The 23,147-nt window shown below is 41.9% G+C and overlaps 2 protein-coding genes across 2 annotated transcripts in view; both read right to left on the minus strand.

Moving 5' to 3' along the window:
* The window catches only part of ATG14 (autophagy related 14), a 38,447-nt gene extending 25,470 nt beyond the window's left edge, over nucleotides 1–12,977 (minus strand). Inside the window, exon 1 of the mRNA XM_024734753.1 lies at nucleotides 12,757–12,977. Coding sequence (XP_024590521.1) covers nucleotides 12,757–12,977 — 221 coding nt within the window. The remainder of the gene's footprint in view (nucleotides 1–12,756) is intronic.
* Nucleotides 12,978–15,064: 2,087 nt separating this feature from the next.
* Nucleotides 15,065–23,147, minus strand: part of TBPL2 (TATA-box binding protein like 2) — a 51,187-nt gene continuing 43,104 nt past the window's right edge. Inside the window, exon 9 of the mRNA XM_024734759.1 lies at nucleotides 15,065–15,141. Coding sequence (XP_024590527.1) covers nucleotides 15,065–15,141 — 77 coding nt within the window. The remainder of the gene's footprint in view (nucleotides 15,142–23,147) is intronic.

Genomic DNA, 23,147 nt, shown 5'->3' on the forward strand with positions numbered 1-23,147 from the left:
AATGCTGATGTGGTCTCAGAATATTCTCTATGAGATTTTAATCTTCTGATTTGAGACTATCTTATGGCCTTGCATATGGTGCGCCGCGTCTTGGTCAAAGTTCCATGTGCACTTGAAAGAACGTGTTTTCTATAGCTGCTGGATACAGAGTTCTATAAATGTCAACTAGCTGAAGGTGGCTAGCAGTGATACTCATATCTTCTAGGTCTATGCTATTCAACACGGTAGCCATCAGGCACATGTGGCTACCGAGTACCTAAAATGACTTGTTGCTTAATAAGAATTTTAGGTAAAAAAAAAAAAAAAAATGTATGACTAACATCATGCAACTGATTTTGAATTGAGCTAATGGTGGCTCACTACTTTCAAAAAAACAAAGGTAATGCCACATGCTACAGTAACATGGTGTGGAGTCCAAGATTAGGCCTTTGGCTATCTCGTGAAAAAATGAAAACAATTTAATAGAATCATAACAGCCCTAAAAATCTCTTCCTTAAAATAATCCAGACATAAAAGTCTCTCTAACATACTATTTCTATAATCCCACATTTGAAACGTACCCAGATATCTACTTCTAAATGGAAGGGATAAAATGGTCTAATTATGACCCTACCATTTAATAGTCAGTCACTGAAAATGTACAATGTATATTAAACAAGAAACCAAATCAGATAATATTACATGTGACAGAATTATATACTTACATGACTAAATTAAAATTAAATTAAAAATTCAGTTTCTCAGCTGCACTACCCACATTTCAATAGCCACATATGGCTGGGGGCTACCTTACTGGATGGCATAGATATGGAACATCACTGCACAAAGTTGTATTGGGTAGCACTGCAATGGCCAGTAAGGTGGTAACTACATGAAACAATATTAGAAAACTCAGAAACCAGTGTGGAATGTGGACAAATTCATAGATTCATCAATTGATTTATCAGGCATTTACTAGGTGCCTGCAACTTATGACACAGCATTTTACAGAACATTAAGAAATCTAATCTTTCATTTTTCTGCAACTGGCTGTGAACTAGACAGGTTACTTGTTATATGCTTCCATTTCCTTCTATCAAAAATGAGAAACGAGGGCTTCCCTGGTGGCGCAGTGGTTGAGAGTCCGCCTGCTGATGCAGGGGACACGGGTTCGTGCCCTGGTCCCAGAAGAACCCACATGTTGCGGAGTGGCTGGGCTCGTGAGCCATGGCCTCTGTGCCTGTGCGTCTGGAGCCTGTGCTCCGCAACAGGAGAGGCCACAACAGTGAGAGGCCCACGTACCGCAAAAAAAAAAAAAAGAGAAACGAATGTGGTATTTACTTCTACCTAATGTGGTGATTCATGCTCCGATAAGCTGAAGGAGATGACAAACTCACAAGACTCATCCACCTGTGTAAACAAAGGACTGACATGAAGGATAAAATCCTGCTTTTAAATCTAGAAACAATAAATGCTGGAGAGGGTGTGGAGAAAAGGGGACACTCTTGCACTGCTGGTGGGAATGTGAATTGGTTCAGCCACTATGGAGAACAGTATGGAGGTTCCTTAAAAAACTACAAATAGAATTACCATATGACCCAGCAATCCCACTACTGGGCATATACCCTGAGAAAACCAAAATTCAAAAAGAGTCATGTACCAAAATGTTCATTGCAGCTCTATTTACAATAGCCCGGAGATGGAAAGAACCTAAGCGCCCATCATCGGACGAATGGATAAAGAAGATGTGGCACATATACACAATGGAATATTACTCAGCCTTAAAAAGAAATGAAATTGAGATATTTGTAATGAGATGGATAGACCTAGAGTCTGTCATACAGAGTGAAGTAAGTCAGAAAGACAAAGACAAATACCGTATGCTAACACATATATATGGAATTTAAGGGGAAAAAATGTCATGAAGAACCTAGGGATAAGACAGGAATAGAGGCGCAGACCTACTGGAGAACGGACTTGAGGATATGGGGAGGGGGAAGGGTGAGTTTTGACAGGGCGAGAGAGAGTCATGGACATATACACACTAACAAACGTAGTAAGGTAGATAGCTAGGGGGAAGCAGCCGCAAGGCACAGGGATATTAGCTCGGGGCTTTGGGACAGCCTGGAGGGGTGGGAGGGGGAGAGTGGGAGGGAGGGAGACGCAAGAGGGAAGACACATGGGAGCACATGTATATGTATAGCTGATTCACTTTGTTATAAATCAGAAACTAACACACCATTGTAAAGCAATTATACCCCAATAAAGATGTTAAAAAAAAAAAATCCTGCTTTTAGGGGCTATAAATCAGATCTGTTGTAAAAAATGCCACTTTGCACTAAAACAAATTGGGATGATAACACTGTCCAGCTTTATATCAAGCTGGTTAGTTCTCTTGGGTTTTGTTTAAAAAAAACCAAACCCAAAACAAAGCAACAAACTTAAAACATAAACATACAGAGGACAGCAGGAATAACAAACAGAAGATAACAGTTCCTACTGTATCAAACACTTCATGAGTAATGTCATTCTTCATGAAGGAAATGAAAAATAGGTGGTGTGAACAAAGCAAAAGCAGATGGTTATCAACGAATGCAGCTGGTCAGCGAGCCAACTGCTCACCAGCGCCTCATCCATCCTCTGCATTCTCCATCCCAGGACTCACAGAGATAGATTAGGAAAAAAAAGAAAAAAGAAAAAGGAAGGGGAGAAAGGCCTTTTTTATATACTGTCTTTGAAGCTAGGTTTATCACGTAAAATGTTTTGTATCTTTTTTCACTTCAGAACATAAAGACCTATCTCATTCTTTAACAGGTACACAGAATTTCACTGAATGGACATCATATAATTTATTTACAGAAATACCTACTGATGAACATTGCCACCGCTTCCAAATTTTCACTATTATCAGTAATGTTAGAAATGAATATCCGGGTGCATTTAGGTTTACATGGAAACTCCTGGCAGTTATCTTTAAATTTCCTCGGAATCATTTCATGTTATATTTACAACCCTACCAACCTGTTTTCTTACTCGCAGCACTGCCCATTTTACTCTTTGCTAACCTGACTGGCCTCCCATTCCCTCTCTTCAAAGACAGTTCACAATTAATTTATTGCCTTTCTTCATTTCACAGTTAGAAATGTTTAACACCTTTTCCTATCTTATTGGCTACTTTTCTTTTATTATCCCCTTATGCCCTTTGTTAACTTTTCTATAGTTTTTTTTTTTTTTTAATTTTTGGCTGCACTGGGTCTCATTGCTGTGCACAGGTTTCCTCTAGTTGCGGTGAGCAGGGTCCACTCTTCATTGTGGTTCGCAGGCTTCTCATTGCGGTGGCTTCTCTTGTTGCGGAGCATGGGCTCTAGGCATGTGGGCTTCAGTAGTTGTGGCTCGTGGGCTCAGCAGTTGTGGCTCATGGGCTCTACAGTGCAGACTCAGTAGTTGTGGCGCACGGGCTTAGCTGCTCTGCGGCATGTGGGATCTTCCCTGACCAGGGCTTGAACCCGTGTCCCCTGCATTGGCAGGTGGATTCTTAACCACTGCACCACCAGGGAAGTTCTATAGTTTTTTTTTAAAGGGTTATTTATTAGAGAAATTATCTATTTCCTTTCATACATCTTGAAATTATTCTTCCTCAATCTGCTTGGTGACTACTTATGTCTCTGCTCTACAAATTTTCCAAAATTTTATGCAGATACATTTATCAATTTTGTCGTTGTTGTTCAGTGGCTCTACAGTTTTCTATTGTTTTCCGAAAAGAATCTGCTCGTAAACCTATATCATGCATCAGGGCTTTTACAACACTATTCCTTCCTTCCTCCCTCCCTCCCTCCCTCCCTCCCTTCCTCCCTCTTTCTTTCTTTACTTATTTATCTATTTAAGCCGGGTCACAGTTGCGCCATGTGGGATCTTCGTTGTGGCATGCAGGATCCTTTTTTTTTTTTTTTAGTTGCGGCATGTGGGATCTAGTTCTCTGACCAGGGACTGAACTTGGGCCCCCTGCGTTGCAAGCGCGGGGTCCTAGCCACTGGACCACCAGGGAAGTCCCTACAACACTATTTCTTATATTTTCCTTCCCAATTTAAAAATGCCTTCTTTGTTATTTACCAAATTCCTCCAGACTTATATTTGCTTTTCTTCCCTACAAAAGTACTCCCTTAAGCTGACTTTAAAAAGTGCCCCCGTGATAGAGACTGATGAAAACTAGGAGCAGATGGTCATAACAGAGTCTGGGTTGTGTGCCATCTCTTGTAGTCAACAGTGCTACAAGAGATGGCACACAACCCAGCTCAGGCTTCAGAGGGAGCTCTCCAGCAGTCACGTTTGCCTGGGCTGCCCCTTGAGGACAGGTTAGAGGTGGCCTTGCTAAGGGAAGGAAGGCATTATAGGCAGAGGAAATTCTGCTGTTTCACAGGTGAGAAGTTAATCTGCCCTAGAGAACCTCGATACACCAGCGGGACAGCAGGGACAGGAGTGTGCTGCTGATAAGGATCAGTTAAGAGTGTGACCCTCATCACTCCACGCTATCCCATGGCCACACGTCATCCTGGGCGACTCAGTGGATGTGGCTACAGGTGGGACTGGTCACCTAAGTCTGTCCCACGCGATGAGAAAAGTAGCACCTGGGCATGCACTCTGTCAGGGATCCTACTATTAATTCTGTGCTAGATGATCATTAACATCGTCATAACACCTACAACTTACTGACCACTTACTTAGTGTCTTTCATAAAATAACTCTAATCCCTCCATCCGCCTTCTCAGTTCTTTCCCTCATCCTTTGTGCCTAGGGTAATGGCAATAGAAAAGTCCAAGAAACACTACTAACGTATTTTAAGAAAGGTAAAACAAACAAACAAAAAACACAAAACTTTCGAATATGCCATTGAGGGCCTTAAAAATTAGCAAACCCTTTGAACCAGTTAAGCAATTCAAGGAAAAGATCAGAGGTGACGAAGAAGATTTATGCCAATTGTGGAATTAGTCATAATAGCAAAAACTGGAAACAACTTTAATGTCCAAAAGGAGAATGATTATCAAACGACACCATATTGCCATGAAGGACATCAAAATATTTTTGTAGACAAAGACATTAGTATGTGTTTATGAGATGTTGGGTTAAAGAAAACAAAAAAGCAGAGCATCAAACTATATACACATCATATGATTCCAAATGAAAAAAATATATTTACAAGCACACACATACATATAAACAAGGCTGGAAGCAAATATAACAAAACACTAACAGTTGTGAGAATATGGGCAAAATCTGTTTCCTTCTTTAGGTATTAATGTACTTTACAAGTTTCCTACAATAATCATACATACTTTTATAATCAGAAAAAAAGACAGTATTCAATCAATTAAAATTTCTCAAGCTCTGCCTTTGAGGATCATATCCACTATAAAAATATACACAATCCCCTATAAGTATCTAAAGTCCTTAGGTCTCTTGACACCGATTATATTCCTTAGGTTCCTTAAATCTAAAAGCAGAAAATGAGCATTAACAGTTTTTAGGTCAGTGGTGGAGAATTATCCCCAGCTCGAATTTGGATACAGGTCTGGTGAAAAGTTAACGATGGTTCTGGCTCTAGAAATAAGGCAGAAAGGCTTCTTGGGGAAGAGAGAGCACAGATGCACCTGGAGAAGAGCACAGCAATCTCCCTTATTTAAGCAGAAATGGTTAAAGAACTGCATATTTCTTGAACTAGGATACTAACACAGCAAGAATTACTAGCCATCAAATTTTTCTCCCTTAAATTCTTTAGGCATTTAAGGATATAATGTTTATGGACAAATGCAATATGAAAAAACACAGTCCTTATCAGAATGGTTCTTCTATCTTATGTTAGAATATTTAGGTATGAGAAAATACACAGCTGACCCTTGAACAATGTGGGTTTCAACTGGCTGGGTCCACTTATATGCAGATATTTTTCAACAGTAAATACTACAGTACTACATGGTCGGAATTTGGTTGAATCTGTGGATATGGAGGAACTGCGGATAAGGAGGGCTGACTATAAATTACAGGCGAATTAACCCCTGTTGTTCAAGGGTTAACTGTAGTAAAAACATACTCCACTGGCAGGAATGAAGGTTAAGTGATTAGGAGAAAGTAGAAGCAGAGCATTGTTTCATTGTCTCCCTTGTAAAATGGGAATAGTGATTATCCTATTTGGTTATAGGGATTAAATAAGATAAATGTGAAAGCATCAGGTACAGGCACTTAGCACATAATATAGGCTAGTTTCCCTTTTCTTCATTGCAATGAGTGATTTTGCACTTAATCTTACTAACGTATTAAATTGAATATTTATTTATTTACTTATACATGTATTTCAGATCTGGAGGTAAATTTAAGAATTAGCATAGCCCAGCAATAAGTAAGGAACAACTACTCTGAGTTTCCTCATTCTAAAAACAGATTAATAACTCACGGTTTTGTGGTAGGGAACAAATGACATAATAAATGTGAAATTCTTTTATAAATTCTAAGAGGTACACAATAATGTTAAGAGTAGCCACTGATACTGACTGAAAACAAAAGTTACATTTTCTTAGCAGATCCACATGTATTGGTGTAAATACAATTAATAAGCTGCATGGGATGGGAGTTGTGACCCTTCTTGAGAGACAATACCAAGCAGAACTCAGGTTGATAAACCCTTGTCTAACGATGGAGAGTCCAGCTACCTATAGAGCTTTTATTCTGCTGAGTGGGGCATACAAATGTGGGCCCAGAATCAAAATCCCATGACAATATTTTTATTAGCTACAGTGACTGACAACCAAAAAGATACTGGAGGGCAGAACAGAGATGTCTAAAGGGTAGTTTTTTGGATGTTGGCTGTGTCTTCCCCTTGAAATGTTTAGTAACATCTACATTTCTTGCTCGTCCTTTATCCCACCTCTCAATTTGTTTAGCGCCCATATTTCTGTTTCTTGGTAGAACTGTAGCATATATTCTTAAAACTCATCAGTGAAGGTAGTGCTGCATCATTCCTGATGCAGGGTACATATAAAATCAATACAGGAACTTCCCTGGTGGTCCAGTGGGTAAGACTTCACACTGCCAATGCAGGGGGCCTGCGTTCGATCTCTGGTCGGGGAACCTGCATGCCGCAACTAATCATTTGCATGCCACAACTAAGAAGCCCGCATGCCGCAACTAAAAAGATCCCGCATGCTGCAACTAAGACCCAATGCAGCCAAAATAAATTAAAAAAAAAAAAAAGCAATACAGGGCTTCCCTGGTGGCGCAGTGGTTGAGAGTCCGCCTGCCGATGCAGGGGACACGGGTTCGTGCCCCGGTCTGGGAAGATCCCACATGCCGCGGAGCGGCTGGGCCCGTGAGCCATGGCCGCTGAGCCTGCGCGTCCAGAGCCTGTGCTCCACAACGGGAGAGGCCACAACAGTGAGAGGTCCGCGTACCGCAAAAAAAAAAAAAAAGAAAGAAAAGCAATACTACCCAAACGCTCACAAATTTTGCCTTTCTTTTTGATCCACACTTTAAAATAACTGGTTCCTAAACCAGCAGGCAGATGTTCCTGGGTATCCTCAGATTATGTTCCCTGTAACACTCCTACACTATCATAAACTGGTAAGCAATTTTTTTCAGTTTTGAGTGGAAAGATTACTTCAACTTGTTATCTATTGGGTAGCAGTCTTATTTTTGGTGTCAGATAAATGTATAATCCATAAAATTATGTTCCTGTTAAAAGACCTGTAATTTTTTAAAATAAATTTATTTATTTATTTAGTTTTTTAAATTTTGGCTGCTTTGGGTCTTCGTTGCTGTGCACGGGGTTTCTCTAGTTGCAGCGAGCAGGGGTTACTCTTTGTTGCAGTGCACGGGCTTCTCATTGCAGTGGCTTCTCTTGGTGCAGAGTACAGGCTCTAGGCGCGCAGTGGATTCAGTAACTGTGGCACGCAAGCTCAGTAGTTGTGATTCACAGGCTCTAGAGCTCAGGCTCAGTATTTGTGCCACACGGGCTTAGCTGCTCTGCGGCATGTGGGATCTTCCCAGACCAAGGATCAAACCCGTGTCCCCTGCACTGGCAGGTGGATTCCCAACCACTGTGCCACCAGGGAAGTCCAAGACCTGTAATTTTTAAATGTTCTCCAGTACAAGATCCAAAGGAGATTGTGTTGAGAGTACTGCTTAAAATCATTCCTCTTCATCTCTTAAGGAAGCACACACATCAAAAGGCAGATGAAAAAGCAGGGAAGAAAGTGGGCACTGTTTTCGGACTGAGGCCAAGGTGGGAGATGAGGAAAGGATAGTGCTGGGAGGGTACCAAGGTTATAAGGAAGTGTTCCCACTGAACAGTAACAAAAAAAGTAGCACATTCAGGTATTTTTCAATCTAACTGCCAAACTCATACTGTCCACAAAATTATGTAAAGATGCATGTTCCCTTCCTAGGAGTCAAAAGAACTAATTATTGGGAGACAGATTTGTTCTTTAATATCTAATTTTCCTTGAACTGCTAAACCATTACAAACTATTTATTCAGCTAGTCTATTAATTAAACATGAAAAAAATACATCTACATTTACAAGAACTTTGATATGCACATCCCATTCAAGATCCTTATAGGCACAGCTAATCTGGCTAATTTACTGAAAAGAATCAGAGGTTAAACAAGAGCATTTAAATTGTGCTGTAAGCTTCCACATTTTATTTCAAAGTGGTTTCCCACAGTTAGTGAGGAGCTTTTCATAAGTAAAAGGAAAAAAGAGTCTGAAAGCAAAATTTTTCTTAAATACTGAAGACAACAGAGTATCTCACAATCAACCTTTGGCCGAAGAAATTTAAGGCTTATTAGTAGTCAGTGTAAAGCTTTGAGAGCAGAGACCTGCCTTTCTCTTCTGTAACTGCCAGAATATTTTATGCAGATAACTGTACCCAATGAGAGCTCAGTAAAACTGATTTGACCATTAGGACTGTGGTCCTGGATCTCAACAGATTCTCACATCCTATTAGATGCTAGGCACTGTTCTGGGAACAAAGGAAAACAAACAAGCAAACTCCTCTTCCTTAGGAATACAAGGTTCAGAACGGGGAACGATGGAAAGAAAGTGAAGTGAAGCTGTCTGTTATCCCTGAACCTTAAAATTTCTTTTTCATTTCTAAATTTTGAATGGTTCTGGTGTTTATTTTTCACTTTTCTGCTTGGAAAAGTAAAAAGAAATCCACTATAACACATCCCTCTTCCGAAAATAATTTGTATTTCAGCTTCTAAAGTTGTCTTGCCTTTACCATTCCTTCAACAATCTGCTTATTGTGTGCTACCCACTGCCGCTGCACTAAGCACTGGGGATCCAACTGAACAAAACCAGAATTCATGCCTGCGTGGAACTACATTCTGGATGCAGTTACTTTCCTCAAAAAAGTAACACCACTTACCATGCTCAATACCATGAAAGAATTGAGTATTGTGACAGAAATGGGGGGGGGAGAGATGGAAGTGGGGACCTATCTTAGTGAAGGTCAGGGACATCTCACTGAGGAAGTGACATTTAAGTTGAGACATGAAAGGAAAAGTGACAATCAGGAGGAACAGTGTTCCAGGCAGAGGGAACAGCAAGGAAAAAGACCCACGGGTGGAAAAGTTTCATGTGTCTGAGGATGTGAGAGAAGGCCCAACTACTGAGCTGTGAACATGAAGGTACATGGCAAGCGTTTATTTTTTGAGTACGTAATACATGCTAGACATCATGCTAAGTACTTCAGTGCATGCTCTTATGTAATCACTACCAGAAACCTATGAAGTTAGATACTCCATTTTCAAAATGAAATAAGCACAGGAGAGATTAAGAAACTTCAAAATCACATAGCAAGTGGTGGAGCTTGGATTCAATTCAATACAGCTTGAATCCAAAGACCACATTTTAAACTCAACCTTACAGCCAAAGTTAGAAGGTAGGCAGTAGCCAAATCACATGGGGCTTAATATGCCACAGTAAGGAGCTTGAATTTTATTTTAAATAAAGTTGTAACCCACTGAAAAGGTTTAAGCAAACAGTGACATTATCTGATTTACATTTCTACTGTGGCTGTTGTGTGAAGGCCAGAGGGAGGCTAGGGAGGAGCTGTATGTGTAAAAGAAAGGAAACTAATAAGTAGCCAGGAGAGAAATGATAGTGGTCTGGACTAGAAGTAGACAGATTCAAGATCTACTCTGGAGCAGATCCAATTAGACTTGTCAATATTTTGGATACACGGAATAAGAAAAAAGGAAAAAGCTAGGATAACTCCCGGGTTTCTGGCTTTAGTGACAAATGGGTCGTGATTTATAATAATGAAGTGATCCAGAATCATACTAAGTTTGGGAAGGAAGGGTAGATTGACCCAATTATTCAACAAATCTTTATTAAGCTTCTACTATGTGAGGATACAGCAGAGTACAAAACCGTTTTGTGGGCTTCCCTGGTGGCGCAGTGGTTGGGAGTCCGCCTGCCAATGCGGGGGGCGTGGGTTCGTGCCCCGGTCCGGGAGGATCCCATATGCCGCGGAGTGGCTGGGCCCGTGGGCCGTGGCCGCTGAGCCTGCGCGTCCGGAGCCTGTGCTCCGCAACGGGAGAGGCCACAACAGTGAGAGGCCCGCGTACCGCCAAAAAAAAAAAAAAAAACCGTTTTGTTCTCACAGAGCTTACATCACTGGAGCAGGAGGCAGTTAGACAAATTAATATGTAAACCATAAGACGGTGATAAGTGCTATGGAAAACAATAAAGCAGGTTAAGTGGGAAAGGAAGTTACTATTTCAGTTGAATAGTCCAAAGAAAGAGTTCCTCTAATGCATGAGCAGAGGCCTAAAGGAATCAAAGGAAGGAGCCCTGAAGACTTCTAGAAGAAAAGAGTCCTGGCAGTCTGAATAAGACTGCAGTGGTCCTGAAGCAGGAGTGTTCTTGGTATGTTTGAGGACTGGCAAGGAGGCCAGGATGGTATTGCAGAGTGGGTAAGGGAAAAGCAATAGGAGATCAATGGAGGAACAGACAACACAGAACTTTGGATAAGGACTTTGCCTTTTTTTACTTTGGGTAAAACAGGAAACCGCTGTAAGATGTGAACAGAGGAATGGAGGAGTGGTGTTACTCTGGCTGCAATATGGGAATTACACGATAAAGGAGAAAGGGTGGAAGCAGGAACTCAAGAGGCAATAATCCTCTGGTGGACCAAACCAGGAAGGAGTGAAAGGGCTGGATTTAGGATAGGTTTTGAAGGGTGGATGGGATTTGCTGATGGGATTATATATGGTGGCATTAAGAGAGGAGTCAAGGAAGACTGGAAGGTTTTTTGGCCTGTGCCAGAGAGTGAGGTTACCATTTACTGGGCTGGAATGAGCATGAGAGGAACAGATTTATGATGGATAATCATGAATTCAGTATGCCATATTAAGATGGAGATTCTCATTACAAATTTAAATACAGAGTATGCAGCTGTTTTCTTGATTTCACAAAGGCCTGGGTTGGAGATACAAGTCTGGCAGTCTTCAGCATATAGACAATATTTAAATTATGGGAATGAATCTAAGAAAAAGTATATAGAGAAGAGGGTCCAGAACTGAACCCATGATAAACTCCATCAGTTAGACATTTCCATCTCATACCTAGTATTCTTATAATAAAACTGTATTAATTTTTAAAGCTATTACTTATTACATCATCAGTTTCTAAAGTCATCAAGTACATCAATGAGACACAGTGATGAACTAAAAGACTGTATCATACAAATCTCCTCAAAAGAAAAAGAAATGAACTCCATTCATGATGAGAGGACTGTCAGCAACTCAAAAAACACTTCCAAATACAGCCGTTATATAATCCAGGGGTTAAGCGCATGGCATATGGGTTCAGGCTGCCTGGAATTTAATTCTGGTCCCCACACTTATTATCTGTGTGACCCAGGGCAAGGTACTGTGCAGTTTCTTTAGCAGTATGTTACAGAAAATAACTTACCGGGTTGTTGTACATTAATTAATACCTGAACTTTTGCACTGAAAAAATTAGTTGGCTTACTATCATTGACACTAAGTTACTGAAACAGAAGTTGGGCCTGAGACCTTGCAGCTAATCACACTAATTTTTCAATTATCTTAACCAAGGACTTGCAGGTCTCTTGTTTAAATTTCAAGACAAGGCCAAAACGCGTTCTTGAATTCTCTTAAACTAAGGGCTTGCAGCTCCCAATCTGGATTTTAAAACAAAGCCAAAACACATACCCAAACTCCTCGGCATCTAAAACAATCTTTGGAAAAGGGAGGAACTAGCTAGCCTAGTTCACACATTAGAGTAAGCATGTCTGATAAGATCCACCTGTGACACAGGCTACCAGGGCCCGAATCCCTCTTAACCAGTTATTTGATTCTCCTTTGGTCTCTCCTCTAGAGAATAAACGTGCTTTCGAAAACAAAGGTTAAACCCAGCATTTGAATTGGAGTGGAACAAAGTACCGAGAATCCAACTCTATGGCAGTAATAGGAGAAGACCTCTCCACAACCACCATCTATCCCTCTTCCCTAGTACCCAAGAGCACCGTGAGGTCAGACTCCTCTCGAGTGGGTTAGCGGGAAACGGCGATCTTCTCTCTTCTGGCCTCCATCCCCGACTGTCTCCTGGGAACAAAGCGCCGGCGCAAAACAGTTACCCTCCCTACCTCCCCCTCCTCTCGCTGGGCTTCGGGGCCCAAACTCAGGCCCCAGGCTCCAGCTTCCGAGCCGGTGGAGACACCCGGGTTAGAAACCATAGGGCCGTGGCGGCTGCCGTACCTTTCACGGTCGCGGCCGTCGAAGTAGACGAAATCGCCGCTCTGGACGCACTTGGCGCAGGTCAGCCGCCGGCGGGTGGTGTTGCACAGCGGGCACCGCTCGACTGCCACGTACAGCCCCTCCGCATCGTCCACGGAGTCTACGAGGTCCCGGGCGACGGGCTGGGGCCCGCAGCCAGAAGCCTCCGGCGCCCGGGATCCCTTCCCACTGGGAGACGCCATGATGGCCTGAGAGCAGAGTCAGTCACGTGGGATTTTGTTTTCAACCAGGTGCATCCTGGGCGAGGAGGAGGCCGGGCCTGGGCGGGGTCTGGGGAGGGGCCGGAAGCGCGGCGGGAGTCCCGCGAGACCCTCGCCGGGCCTCACCCAGCCCTCGACCGCCGAGGGTCGAAGGGGCAGTGGCTTTTTCTGACTGCTCGGGGGCGGCCGCTTCTGAAGCAGGAATTATGTTTAGAGTGGCGAGTCAGCCCAACAGAATGTCATCAGCGGCTCAATCACGCCCAGGCTACACGTTAACGCCTCCAGCTCGTGCAAGAAATAGTAATACGATGCCCTAAGGATTCTGGTTAAACAGACTGGGAACACAATGAGGGAATTTCTGTCATTCGCTCTGGATGCTTTTAAATTTGGCTAAAACAACCGCAGAGTTGGGTGAGGGAACTGGGTCTTGGAACGAGGTTGAATTTTGGCCCACCCGCCTTCTTAATAGCTGTGTAATTCGGGGCAAATTCCTCACCTCTCTCAGCCTGTGTTCTTAACTGTTAAATGGAGAGAATTTCAGTACCCACCTAAGGATTAATAAGTAAATCCGTTTAATAGTAATCTGATAAGTACTTTACCAATAATAGCTAACCAGTGGAAACAACTGTACTGAACGTGTAAATCAAAGTTGTATCTTTCTGAAAAATAAATTTTTATGTCCAGCATTCCACCCCTTCTCTGGGCCGTATCTTAAAGAATTTGAACTAGGTAGAATTTAACATGGTTAGATGACTCCAAATTTCTTTTCTGTGGGGATAAATAGGGTGGGTTGGAGGATTATATCAGAGTAACTAGTGTTTGAATATGCCTGTAAACTACAGAAGAAAAAAAATTAGGCTCATAGGTCAAATAATCAAGACCACTGATTCTCAAGGATTATTTTGGCAGGCTGTAAATTAATGACTGCCCTAAATTCTCTCTCCAGCTAGGGCTTCTCTCCCAAGTTCCATACCCCCAAATTCATAACTGCCTACACTAGACTTAAAGTAATGTACAGTGACCACCAACAAACTCAGCAATTGGGAAACTGAAATTAAAACTGAACTCTCAGGAATTCCCTGGCAGTCCAGTGGTTAGGACTCCAAGCTCTCCCTTCTGAGGGCCACAGTTCAATCCCTAGTCGGGGAACTAAAATCCCACAAGCCTGCACGGTGCCACCCAAACAAAAATAAAACAAAAAAACCCTGAACTCTCCCTCCCCACAAATGTCTCCTCATCTTAGTGAAAGACAATCACTGCCCACTTGGGAACAAGGGCCATGACTCCTGTTGGCCCATCCCTCCCTGTTAATCTCCACCTCTCCATCAAATGCGGCTGATTCCACAACCTAATTAGGTCTTGAAGCTGAGCTCTTTGCTCCAGCCTCTTAGTCTTATCTGGTCTATTTTAATACAATTACATAGGATTATAAAAGTACGCCCAAAAAGCGCAAAATCCCTAAACTGTTTTCAAAGTAGACCTTATACTAAACCTGAATGGTTCCTGAAAGTTTAAGATTTATTTTTAAGGGAGAGAAATAATTTTCTCTGACCATTTCAAACAAAAGGATGTTTATTTAATTTTTCTTAAGTTTTCAGACTTCCATGTTTCATTTGTATTCTGACAGGATCCTTCACAGGCCCGTACCTAATGGCCCGGATCATCTACTCAATATTTAAAAAGGCAAAAAATAGACAATTTTCTATCCTGTTTTATGCAGTTATTTGAAATTTCTATATATTGCTATGTATTTTTAGAGAACACATGTTAATGTACTACATCTTTAACAAGAGCAAAGCATTAAATTTTAATGATGTTACAGTATCATTCTAGCAAGGCCCTAAATCTTTCAAATTCTGAAGTAAGTTTACTTTTTCCATTTTAAAAATAACATACATGAGTCATTTTGAAAAAAAGTTTCTTCATTTCTTAGGCATGGTTACTCATACAGAATCACACTTTAATAACTGAAGTCAAAATGTGCATGGAATATCTGTAATCCAGCTGTTTCTGTGCTGGGCTTTTGCACATATTCAAACCAACATACTGTGAGATGTTGAATGATATACTCAGGTTTTTTTAAAACCCTTTAGAATAGGATAGATGTTTTCAAATGCTTCATAGATCTCAGAACGTTCTTTAGCACCTATAAAGAAATCCAAGTTTACATAATCATTAAAAACAATACAAAAATTTTCTTAAGACTAAAACTTCATTGTCATCTCCAGTTACTTTTAATACAATAACATCTCTTTAGGTGTACCTGAGAAGTGACATTTATTCCTGGTAAAGACAAAAGAATTTGGTGACCACAGCTACGTTCCCACAAACACATACCCTAGAGCAGAGTTCTCCAGTATCAGTATGTCTTTGGCCTCCTAGGGCATAGTATGAAATATGGAATGTTATCTCTCAGTGTGTCATGAATGTGACCACAGAACATGACCTTCATCAGCACCTGTGGGCACTTAGCTACCAGCAAAAGGAACTTCCTTTGATCTATTCATGTCTAGTTAACATGCTGATTCCCTAATACTGACTGAGACAAACTATTCTAAAGTTTTAAATTTCTGTATATGGGAAGGGATTATTAGAGGGGAAAACGGTACCATTGTTACCCTTAAAGTTTCAAGAGCTCTTTACTTATAAATGCTCTAGGAGTTAAGATGGATAAAAATGTGAATTAGACAGTCCCCACCCTTGAAAGAGATTATCAGTCAGCCCTACTCATGTCTCTCACCACCAACCACCACTACTAACTTTCCCCTTTCAAAGCTATGCAGGCACATTATGCTAAGGGTTAAGGACTGGTGGTATTTATGTTTATGTGGAACTGTCAGCTAATCGGGAAACTATTATCTGATATTATTGGGCAGGAGGCAAGGAGATAAATGAAAATATAAAAACTGTTAGCATGAAGAAAAATGGAGGTAGTTTAAGTTGGTAAAGACTCGTTCTTGAGAACTATAAACAAGGGGGAAGGCTCAGTGAGAGAGCAGGAATAACCTGTGAGAAGTGGTTATCTGGTTGAAGGATGGGACTAGTGAGAGGGAATTACCAAAATGAGGATCACCAGATTTGAGAAGCAGGTAGAAATCAGGATTCAGAATCCAGGATGAGCTATAATAATTTAAAAAATGGAAAATAGCAAGTGTTGGCAAAGAGACTGAGAAATTGGAACCCTCATACATTGCTGGTGGGAACTTAAAATGGTTCAGCTACTATGGAAATCAGTTTGGCAATTCCTCAAAAATGTTAAAATAAGAATTACCATGTGACCCAGCAATTTCACTCCTGGGTATCTGGGTATATACCGCCCCCCCCCCCCGATTGAAAACAAGTACTCAAACAAATAACAGGCATGTAGCTGCATATTCATTGCCGCACTATTCATAATAGCCCCAAAGTGGAGACAACCCAGTGTCTACCGACAGATGAATGTACAAACAAGTTGTGGTAGATACATACAATGTAATATTATACTGCCATAAAAAGGAGTCAAGCACTGATACATACTGCAATTGGATGAACCTCAAAAACATTATGCTAAGTGAAAGAAGCCAGACATGAAAGGTCACATATTGTATGATTCCATTTATATGAAGTCTCCAGAATAGGTAAATTCACAGAGACAGAAGGAAGACTGGTGATTGCCAGGGGCTAGGGTGAGGGAGAAATGGTGAAAAACTGCCTAATGATATGGGACTTTATTTTGGAGTAATGGAAAGGTTTTGGCACTAGATGCGGTGGTTGCACGACATTCTGAATGAACTAAATGCCCCTCAACTGTTCATTTTAAAATGGTTAAATTCGTGCTATTTGAATTTCACCTCAATAAATTAAAAAAAATTTAAGAATCAAAAATGAAGTACTTATAAGTCTAACACCGGGGGGTGGGATAGGTAAGGGCAACAAGTTACTTATTCATTGCCGAAGAATTTACTCTCTGAGTCTCCACCCTCAACGATGTGGGGTGGGGAGGAAGGTGAATTATTGACATGCTTAACAGAAACTCTGTACCTCTGAGGTAGGAAAAATCCCTTAAGTCTCAGCAAATTTTAATTATAGCACTAAAATTTTAGTTTCTAAAGAGATTGGTTTTGTAGAAACCAAAAAGTGAGTTGGGGAAGCAGTTAAGTAAAACACTACTATAAAAAGACTCTCTGCCTCTGGTTTGATGGACTTTTTCAGCTTCTGGATACATTTGAATGGAACAGCTTTGATTGGGAGACAGTGAAGTATAATAGGTATAGCAAACATACACACATTCACCCAATGCCCCCCCTCCCCTAAACTAAGGTTCTTTTTATATTTAATTGAGTAACAGAGTATCTAGGTCCAGCATTTTGGGTAACCATGTACTTTGGGTTTTTTTTGTAACACTTAAAAAAAAAATCATACCTAAGAGCATTACATTCAAGCCCAAAAGAGTATAACGTTCTGGCATCCCCTAGAGAGTAGAAAACACCCATCACCCAAGAGGGAATGGACATTGAGAGTGATCATTATTTTATATCATAGGAAAACAACTTTAGACACAAAAGGGCTTTAGGGAAATTATCTAGTACAAGTTTTTTATTTCCTGTGTGGGAAAACGAGGCCTAAGAAGTCGAAGTTCCCCTGAATCATGAGTATCAGCTATGAGGGAAGACCTCATGTATCCAGTGTTCCTTCCTTTACACCAAAAGTCATCAAATAAACATTGCCAGGAATTGTAAATCCCAATGAGCGGATTCGGTCAATTTAGTGAAATATCTCCTCACTGAAGTATTGGCATAAAAATTTTGAGGAAACCTAAATTGTCCCCATAGTCCTATTAATAATCAATCTATAATCAAACATCCCAATTTGTAGCACCAGACTCTGATTATACATATGACCCTTGTCTTTTACGCAAAACCTACCAGTCCTTTCCTTCAAGTAACGATGACCACCACTTTGGGGGATAAACGCCATTCCTAACTGCGGCAAATGAGATAGAAATTCTGTGGCTGGTGCATTGGAGAAAGGACTGGCTTGAGATCAAACCATATGGGCTCAAATGCAAGGTCTACAACTAGGTTTGAAATCACAGGCAGATTGTTTAACTTCTGAGTTTCCATTTCCTTACCTATAAATAAGGACAACAGCCTTCTCATAGGGTTACTATAAGGGTTACATGAGCAAGTTTTTGCAAAAAGTCCTTTGCAAACCATAACATTTAACAAGATTTAAGCCATTATTATTGTCCTAGAAGAATGTACTTCAGGGTTAGGGATGCTGGGATGGCTGGCCCACGAACACATGGCTTATTATTTGGTTCTGTGAGAACCAGTATCACGTAATTTCTCTTCTTCACCAGGGCAGGATTTTTGCCAGATGAGGGGTATGTTATATTTGCTTTGGCATCCTCAGCACCCAAAACAGTAATATGTACCTGGTAGGCACCCAAAGTTTCTTAAATATCTATCACCTGTCGATAAGGTTTGTAAGCTCATCCCTACCCCTTAGCCAGCCCAAATATCACTTTCCAATACTACTTGGATTTTACAATACTATTCTTATACCAAGTCACAACTACACATCTTATTTTTCCAAGTGATAGCATACGCGTGTGCACGAAAATCTTACAAATTGCAAAAACCCCCAGCATTTAATCACTCAAGGTATACATTTTACAGTATATACTAAGTCACTATTAGTGGTGGATATTGACGGGGATATCCTGTTCTGTCTCTGGCCCACTCACTATTAAGTCTTGCCATTTTTATGCTGCCCTCTGACCTACTCATTTCCAAGAACCACTGACATCTAACTGATTGAGAGTGACCCTTGGTGACAAAGATCCAGCTTCTTCGTTCTTTATGCTGGAAGGAAATAAGTGCGTGAAGTATTTTTCTAAAGCCTCTTTAAATTTCATATTCCTATCATCTGGGCAAGGCATGAGAGCAAAATTTCACCTTTTTGAATGCTAGGGAAAAAAGAAGAGTGGGAGGTAATAACAGCTAACGTTTACACCATGTTTACTGTACACCAGGCCTTGTTCTTCTGCCTCCTCATAACACTTAGCAGGTAGCTTCTATGGGCACCCGACTTTTACGTATGTGGAAATCAAGGTGGAGAACAAACTCACCCAAGGTCAACACAGCCAATAAATGGTAAAGCTTGGATTCAAACTAGACAATTGGCTTCCAGAGCTCAGCCTCTTAGCCAACACACCTGCTGCCTCTCACCACTAAGAGAGTATTTATCATTCCTTAGCTGACAAGGAGGATTAGGAGGAAGGTGCCCAAAAGACCACACAGGCGTTTTCACAGACATCGAAAGAGCTGGGGGACGGTGAGTACGAGAAGATGGTGGGCTCTGAAGCCAGGCATGTGCAGCACGTACAGCTGTTTGACATTGTTAAGGTTACTTGATCTCTTCATTGTCCTCATTTTTTTTTTTTCTTTTTTCGGTACGCGGGCCTCTCACTGTTGTGGCCTCTTCCGTTGCAGAGCACAGGTTCCAGACGCGCAGGCTCAGCAGCCGTGGCTCACGGGCCCAGCCGCTCCACAGCATGTAGGATCTTCCCGGACCGGGGCACGAACCCGTGTCCCCTGCATCGGCAGGTGGACTCTCAACCACTGCGCCACCAGGGAAGCCCTCCATTGTCCTCATTTTACAGGTGAGGAGACTGAGATATTAAGTACAGCCTCACAGAGTTAACCAGAACCCACATAAAAGCCCTTACTCATCATAGTGCCTGGCACATGAGTGCCCAACATATCTGAACTCTATTACGTCTCATCTTAGAAGTGAAAGTTGACATATTTGCTGTTCATTGTATATTGTTGCAGCAGATCCTAGCTATACTATTCATTTTACCATGGTTTGAGAAAAATCATTGGTCCTAAATGTCACATTAGCCATAGAAAAGCAGCACAGACCTGGAAAAGCAGTGTTAAGCTTGACCCAGGTCCCTTCGCTGTTTGCTGTCTGGGACCATGACAAAGTAGGATAGTAGAACCTCAGCTCACTTAACCATTCATTCAGATGTAGACTTAGACATGGTGGCTGCAGCTTTGGCACCTCAAGGGAACAAGACAATTTTACAAGGATAAATTATTTTCAAAGACCATGCAAGCGGCATGTGATACAAAAGTTTCAAATTGCCACCCATTTGTTTTATGTACATTGGTGTTCTACAGCTCCTACCTAGGGGAGAGCTGGGATCCACTATTTAATACAGTGAAATTCAAAGTGTGTTTGTAATTTCAATACTCTAACACTTTCTAGGCAAAAGTTACTTACCCTTGTTGGGACCTTGATTTTAAAACAGCTCTGCCGAGTCTTGCCATGTTGGACTAGACCATGGGAGCCTCTAGGACTCCACTGGATGCTCTACATGACCATCCCCAGCTGAAGTTCTAGAGTCAAGGCTAAAAGGAAGCCTCTTTGATCCCTTTCCCCAGGTGTACACCCAAAATTGGGTCCTTGAGTTTTTAACCCACTTGCAGGTGAAAAGAGTCTAGGTAACTAAGGTTAAGGAATAAGGAGCATTTGTCTCTAGGTTTGGAGCAAAAGCAACCTAAGCCATGTTGTTCTAGGTAAAGTACTTTAAGACAATATGGCATAAACAGGGGGAAAAAACCTCAATAGATGGTAATTACCCATATTTTAGTAGTAAGACATTGGCTAGCTTTTACTTCACAATACGTATAAGCAAAAATTTGGATTTCAATCAATATATCTCTTTCCGCCTCTTCACAAAAGTGATGATCTATGTCTTACAAGAGTGAAGAAATTTAGCTTTGCCTGTTCTTTGGGCTGAACGCATTAACAAATTTTAAGAGAAGTATACTGTATGGTCTTCTGGACTGTGTGTTGACAATCCTTTACTTGTGTGATTTGAAACTTCTAGCAAATGTGCACATGAAAGTTTTTTTTTCCTTTTGATTTGGGGTAAGAAAGTTGGTCTGAATTAAGAATATTTAAAGAAACTTGTTCTGGTGTACCTGTAATAGGAACTTAGCCTGTACTTGGCAATTTGCACTTTTAATAAGACAGTTCATAATAATACATAGCACATAGATGAAAGCATCCTTCCAAAGGTCTTGAAGTTTATTCCCTTGAGTAGGGCCTATATTTGCCTCCAATATCTATTCTATTCCATTTACTTTGCAGACTTCTTCCCCTTCCTTCAGAACGTATAGAGGGAAACTTTATGTCAGTCACTAGGAGGTCTTAATTATTCCAGACACTATATCGGTGGCATCTGAGGAATTGCAGCTTTGCTGTATTCAAAAGGCTCTTGAATTCCAAACAGGCTTTCCCCACTTTGAAGACACATTAGATTACTTTTTAGAGAAAAGAAAACTACAAAACTTACTGAGCTTACTGAGTTCTAAAAGAAGACTTAACAACAGATACTCTGTGGTTTTGGATGCTGAGTGATAGAAAGTTTCTCAAATTAATTCAGCTAATGCAGAAATCTCAATTGGTTTTAGATGGGGCAAGATGTTATAAAATTTTAAAGTTTATTTGGAAGAATAAATATTTGAGAGGAGCTAATAAAAGAGAAGTAAACTGGGGATATAAAGAGGGGAAACTGGCCCTATCAGATATAGAGACCACTAGAATTAAAGCACATTTATAACCACAACATAGTATAAATATAATAGGATTATCATAGCATATTTCTGGAGCAAAGGCAGGACTGGAGAACAGACCCATATATAAAAATAAAGGTCAAAAGGAGTCATCACAAGTTAATAATGAGGAGAACATGTAGTTTTAAGATGTCTAGCTAGCTGTTTGGGAGTGGGGTATAATCAATTTGGCTCGTACCATATAAACTTGGTATTCATCCTGGTACAGGAGACTAAAATGTGGAAAAAGTCAGACAAAATAAGGCAAAAATTGTAAACTTCAGTAGAATGGTATGGAAAAGAGTCTCCGGGAGAAGCAGAGGAAGATGGCCGAAGAGTAAGACGCGGAGATCACCTTCCTCCCCACAGATACATCAGAAATACATCTACACGTGGAACAACTCCTACAGAACACCTACTGAACGCTGACAGAAGACCTCAGACCTCCCAAAAGGCAAGAACCACCTCCCCCCCCACAACGTACCTGGGTAGGGCAAAAGAAAAATAAACAGAGAAAAAGAATAGGGACGGGACCTGCACCTCAGGGAGGGAGCTGTGAAGGAGGAAAGGTTTCCACACACTAGGAAGCCCCTTTGAGGGATGGAGACTGCGGGTGGCGGAGGGGGAAGCTTCAGAGCGGCAGCGGAGGAGAGCGCAGCCACAGGGTGCGGAGGGCAAAGCGGCGAGATTCCCGCACAGAGGATCGGTGCCGACCGGCACTCACCAGCCCGAGAGGCTTGTCTGCTCACCCGCCGGGGCGGGCGGGGTCTGGAAGCTGAGGCTCGGGCTTCAGAGGTCGGATCCCAGGGAGAGGACCGAGGTTGTCGTCATGAACACAGCCTGAAGGGGTTAGTGCGCCACGGCTAGAGGGAGGCCGGGAAAGAAGTCTGGACCTGCCGAAGAGGCAAGAGACTTTTTCTTCCCTCTCTGTTTCCCGGTGCGCGAGGAGAGAGGATTAAGAGCGCTGTTTAAAGGAGCTCCAGCTATGGGCTCGAGCCGCAGCTATCAGCGCAGACCCCAGAGACAGGCCTGGGACGCTAAGGCCGTTGCTGCCGCCACCTAGAAGCCTGTGTGCAAGCACAGGTCACTCTCCCCACCTCCCCTCCCGGGAGCCTGTGCAGCCCGCCACTGCCAGGGTCCCGTGATCCAGGGACCACTTCCCCGGGAGAAGCACGGCGCACCTCAGGCTGGTGCAACGTCACGCCAGCCTCTGCCGCTGCAGGCTCGCCCTGCACTCCATAACCCTCCCTCCCCGCTGGCCTGAGTGAGCCAGAGTCCCCGAAGCAGCTGCTCCTTTAACCCTGTCCTGTCTGAGCGAAGAATAGACGCCCTCAGGCGACCTACACGCAGAGGCAGGGCCAAATCCAAAGCTGAACCCTGGGAGCTGTGCGAACAAAGAAAAGAAAGGGAAATCTCTCCCAGCAGCCTCAGGAGCAGCAGATTAAAGCTCCACAATCAACTTGATGTACCTGCATCTGTGGAATACATGAATAGACAACGAGTCATCCCAAATTGAGGAGGTGGACTTTGGGAGCAAGATAGA

Source organism: Neophocaena asiaeorientalis, unplaced genomic scaffold, assembly GCF_003031525.2.
Source record: "Neophocaena asiaeorientalis asiaeorientalis breed wild unplaced genomic scaffold, Neophocaena_asiaeorientalis_V1.1 scaffold547, whole genome shotgun sequence".
In the NCBI taxonomy this organism is placed as follows: Eukaryota; Metazoa; Chordata; class Mammalia; order Artiodactyla; family Phocoenidae; genus Neophocaena; species Neophocaena asiaeorientalis.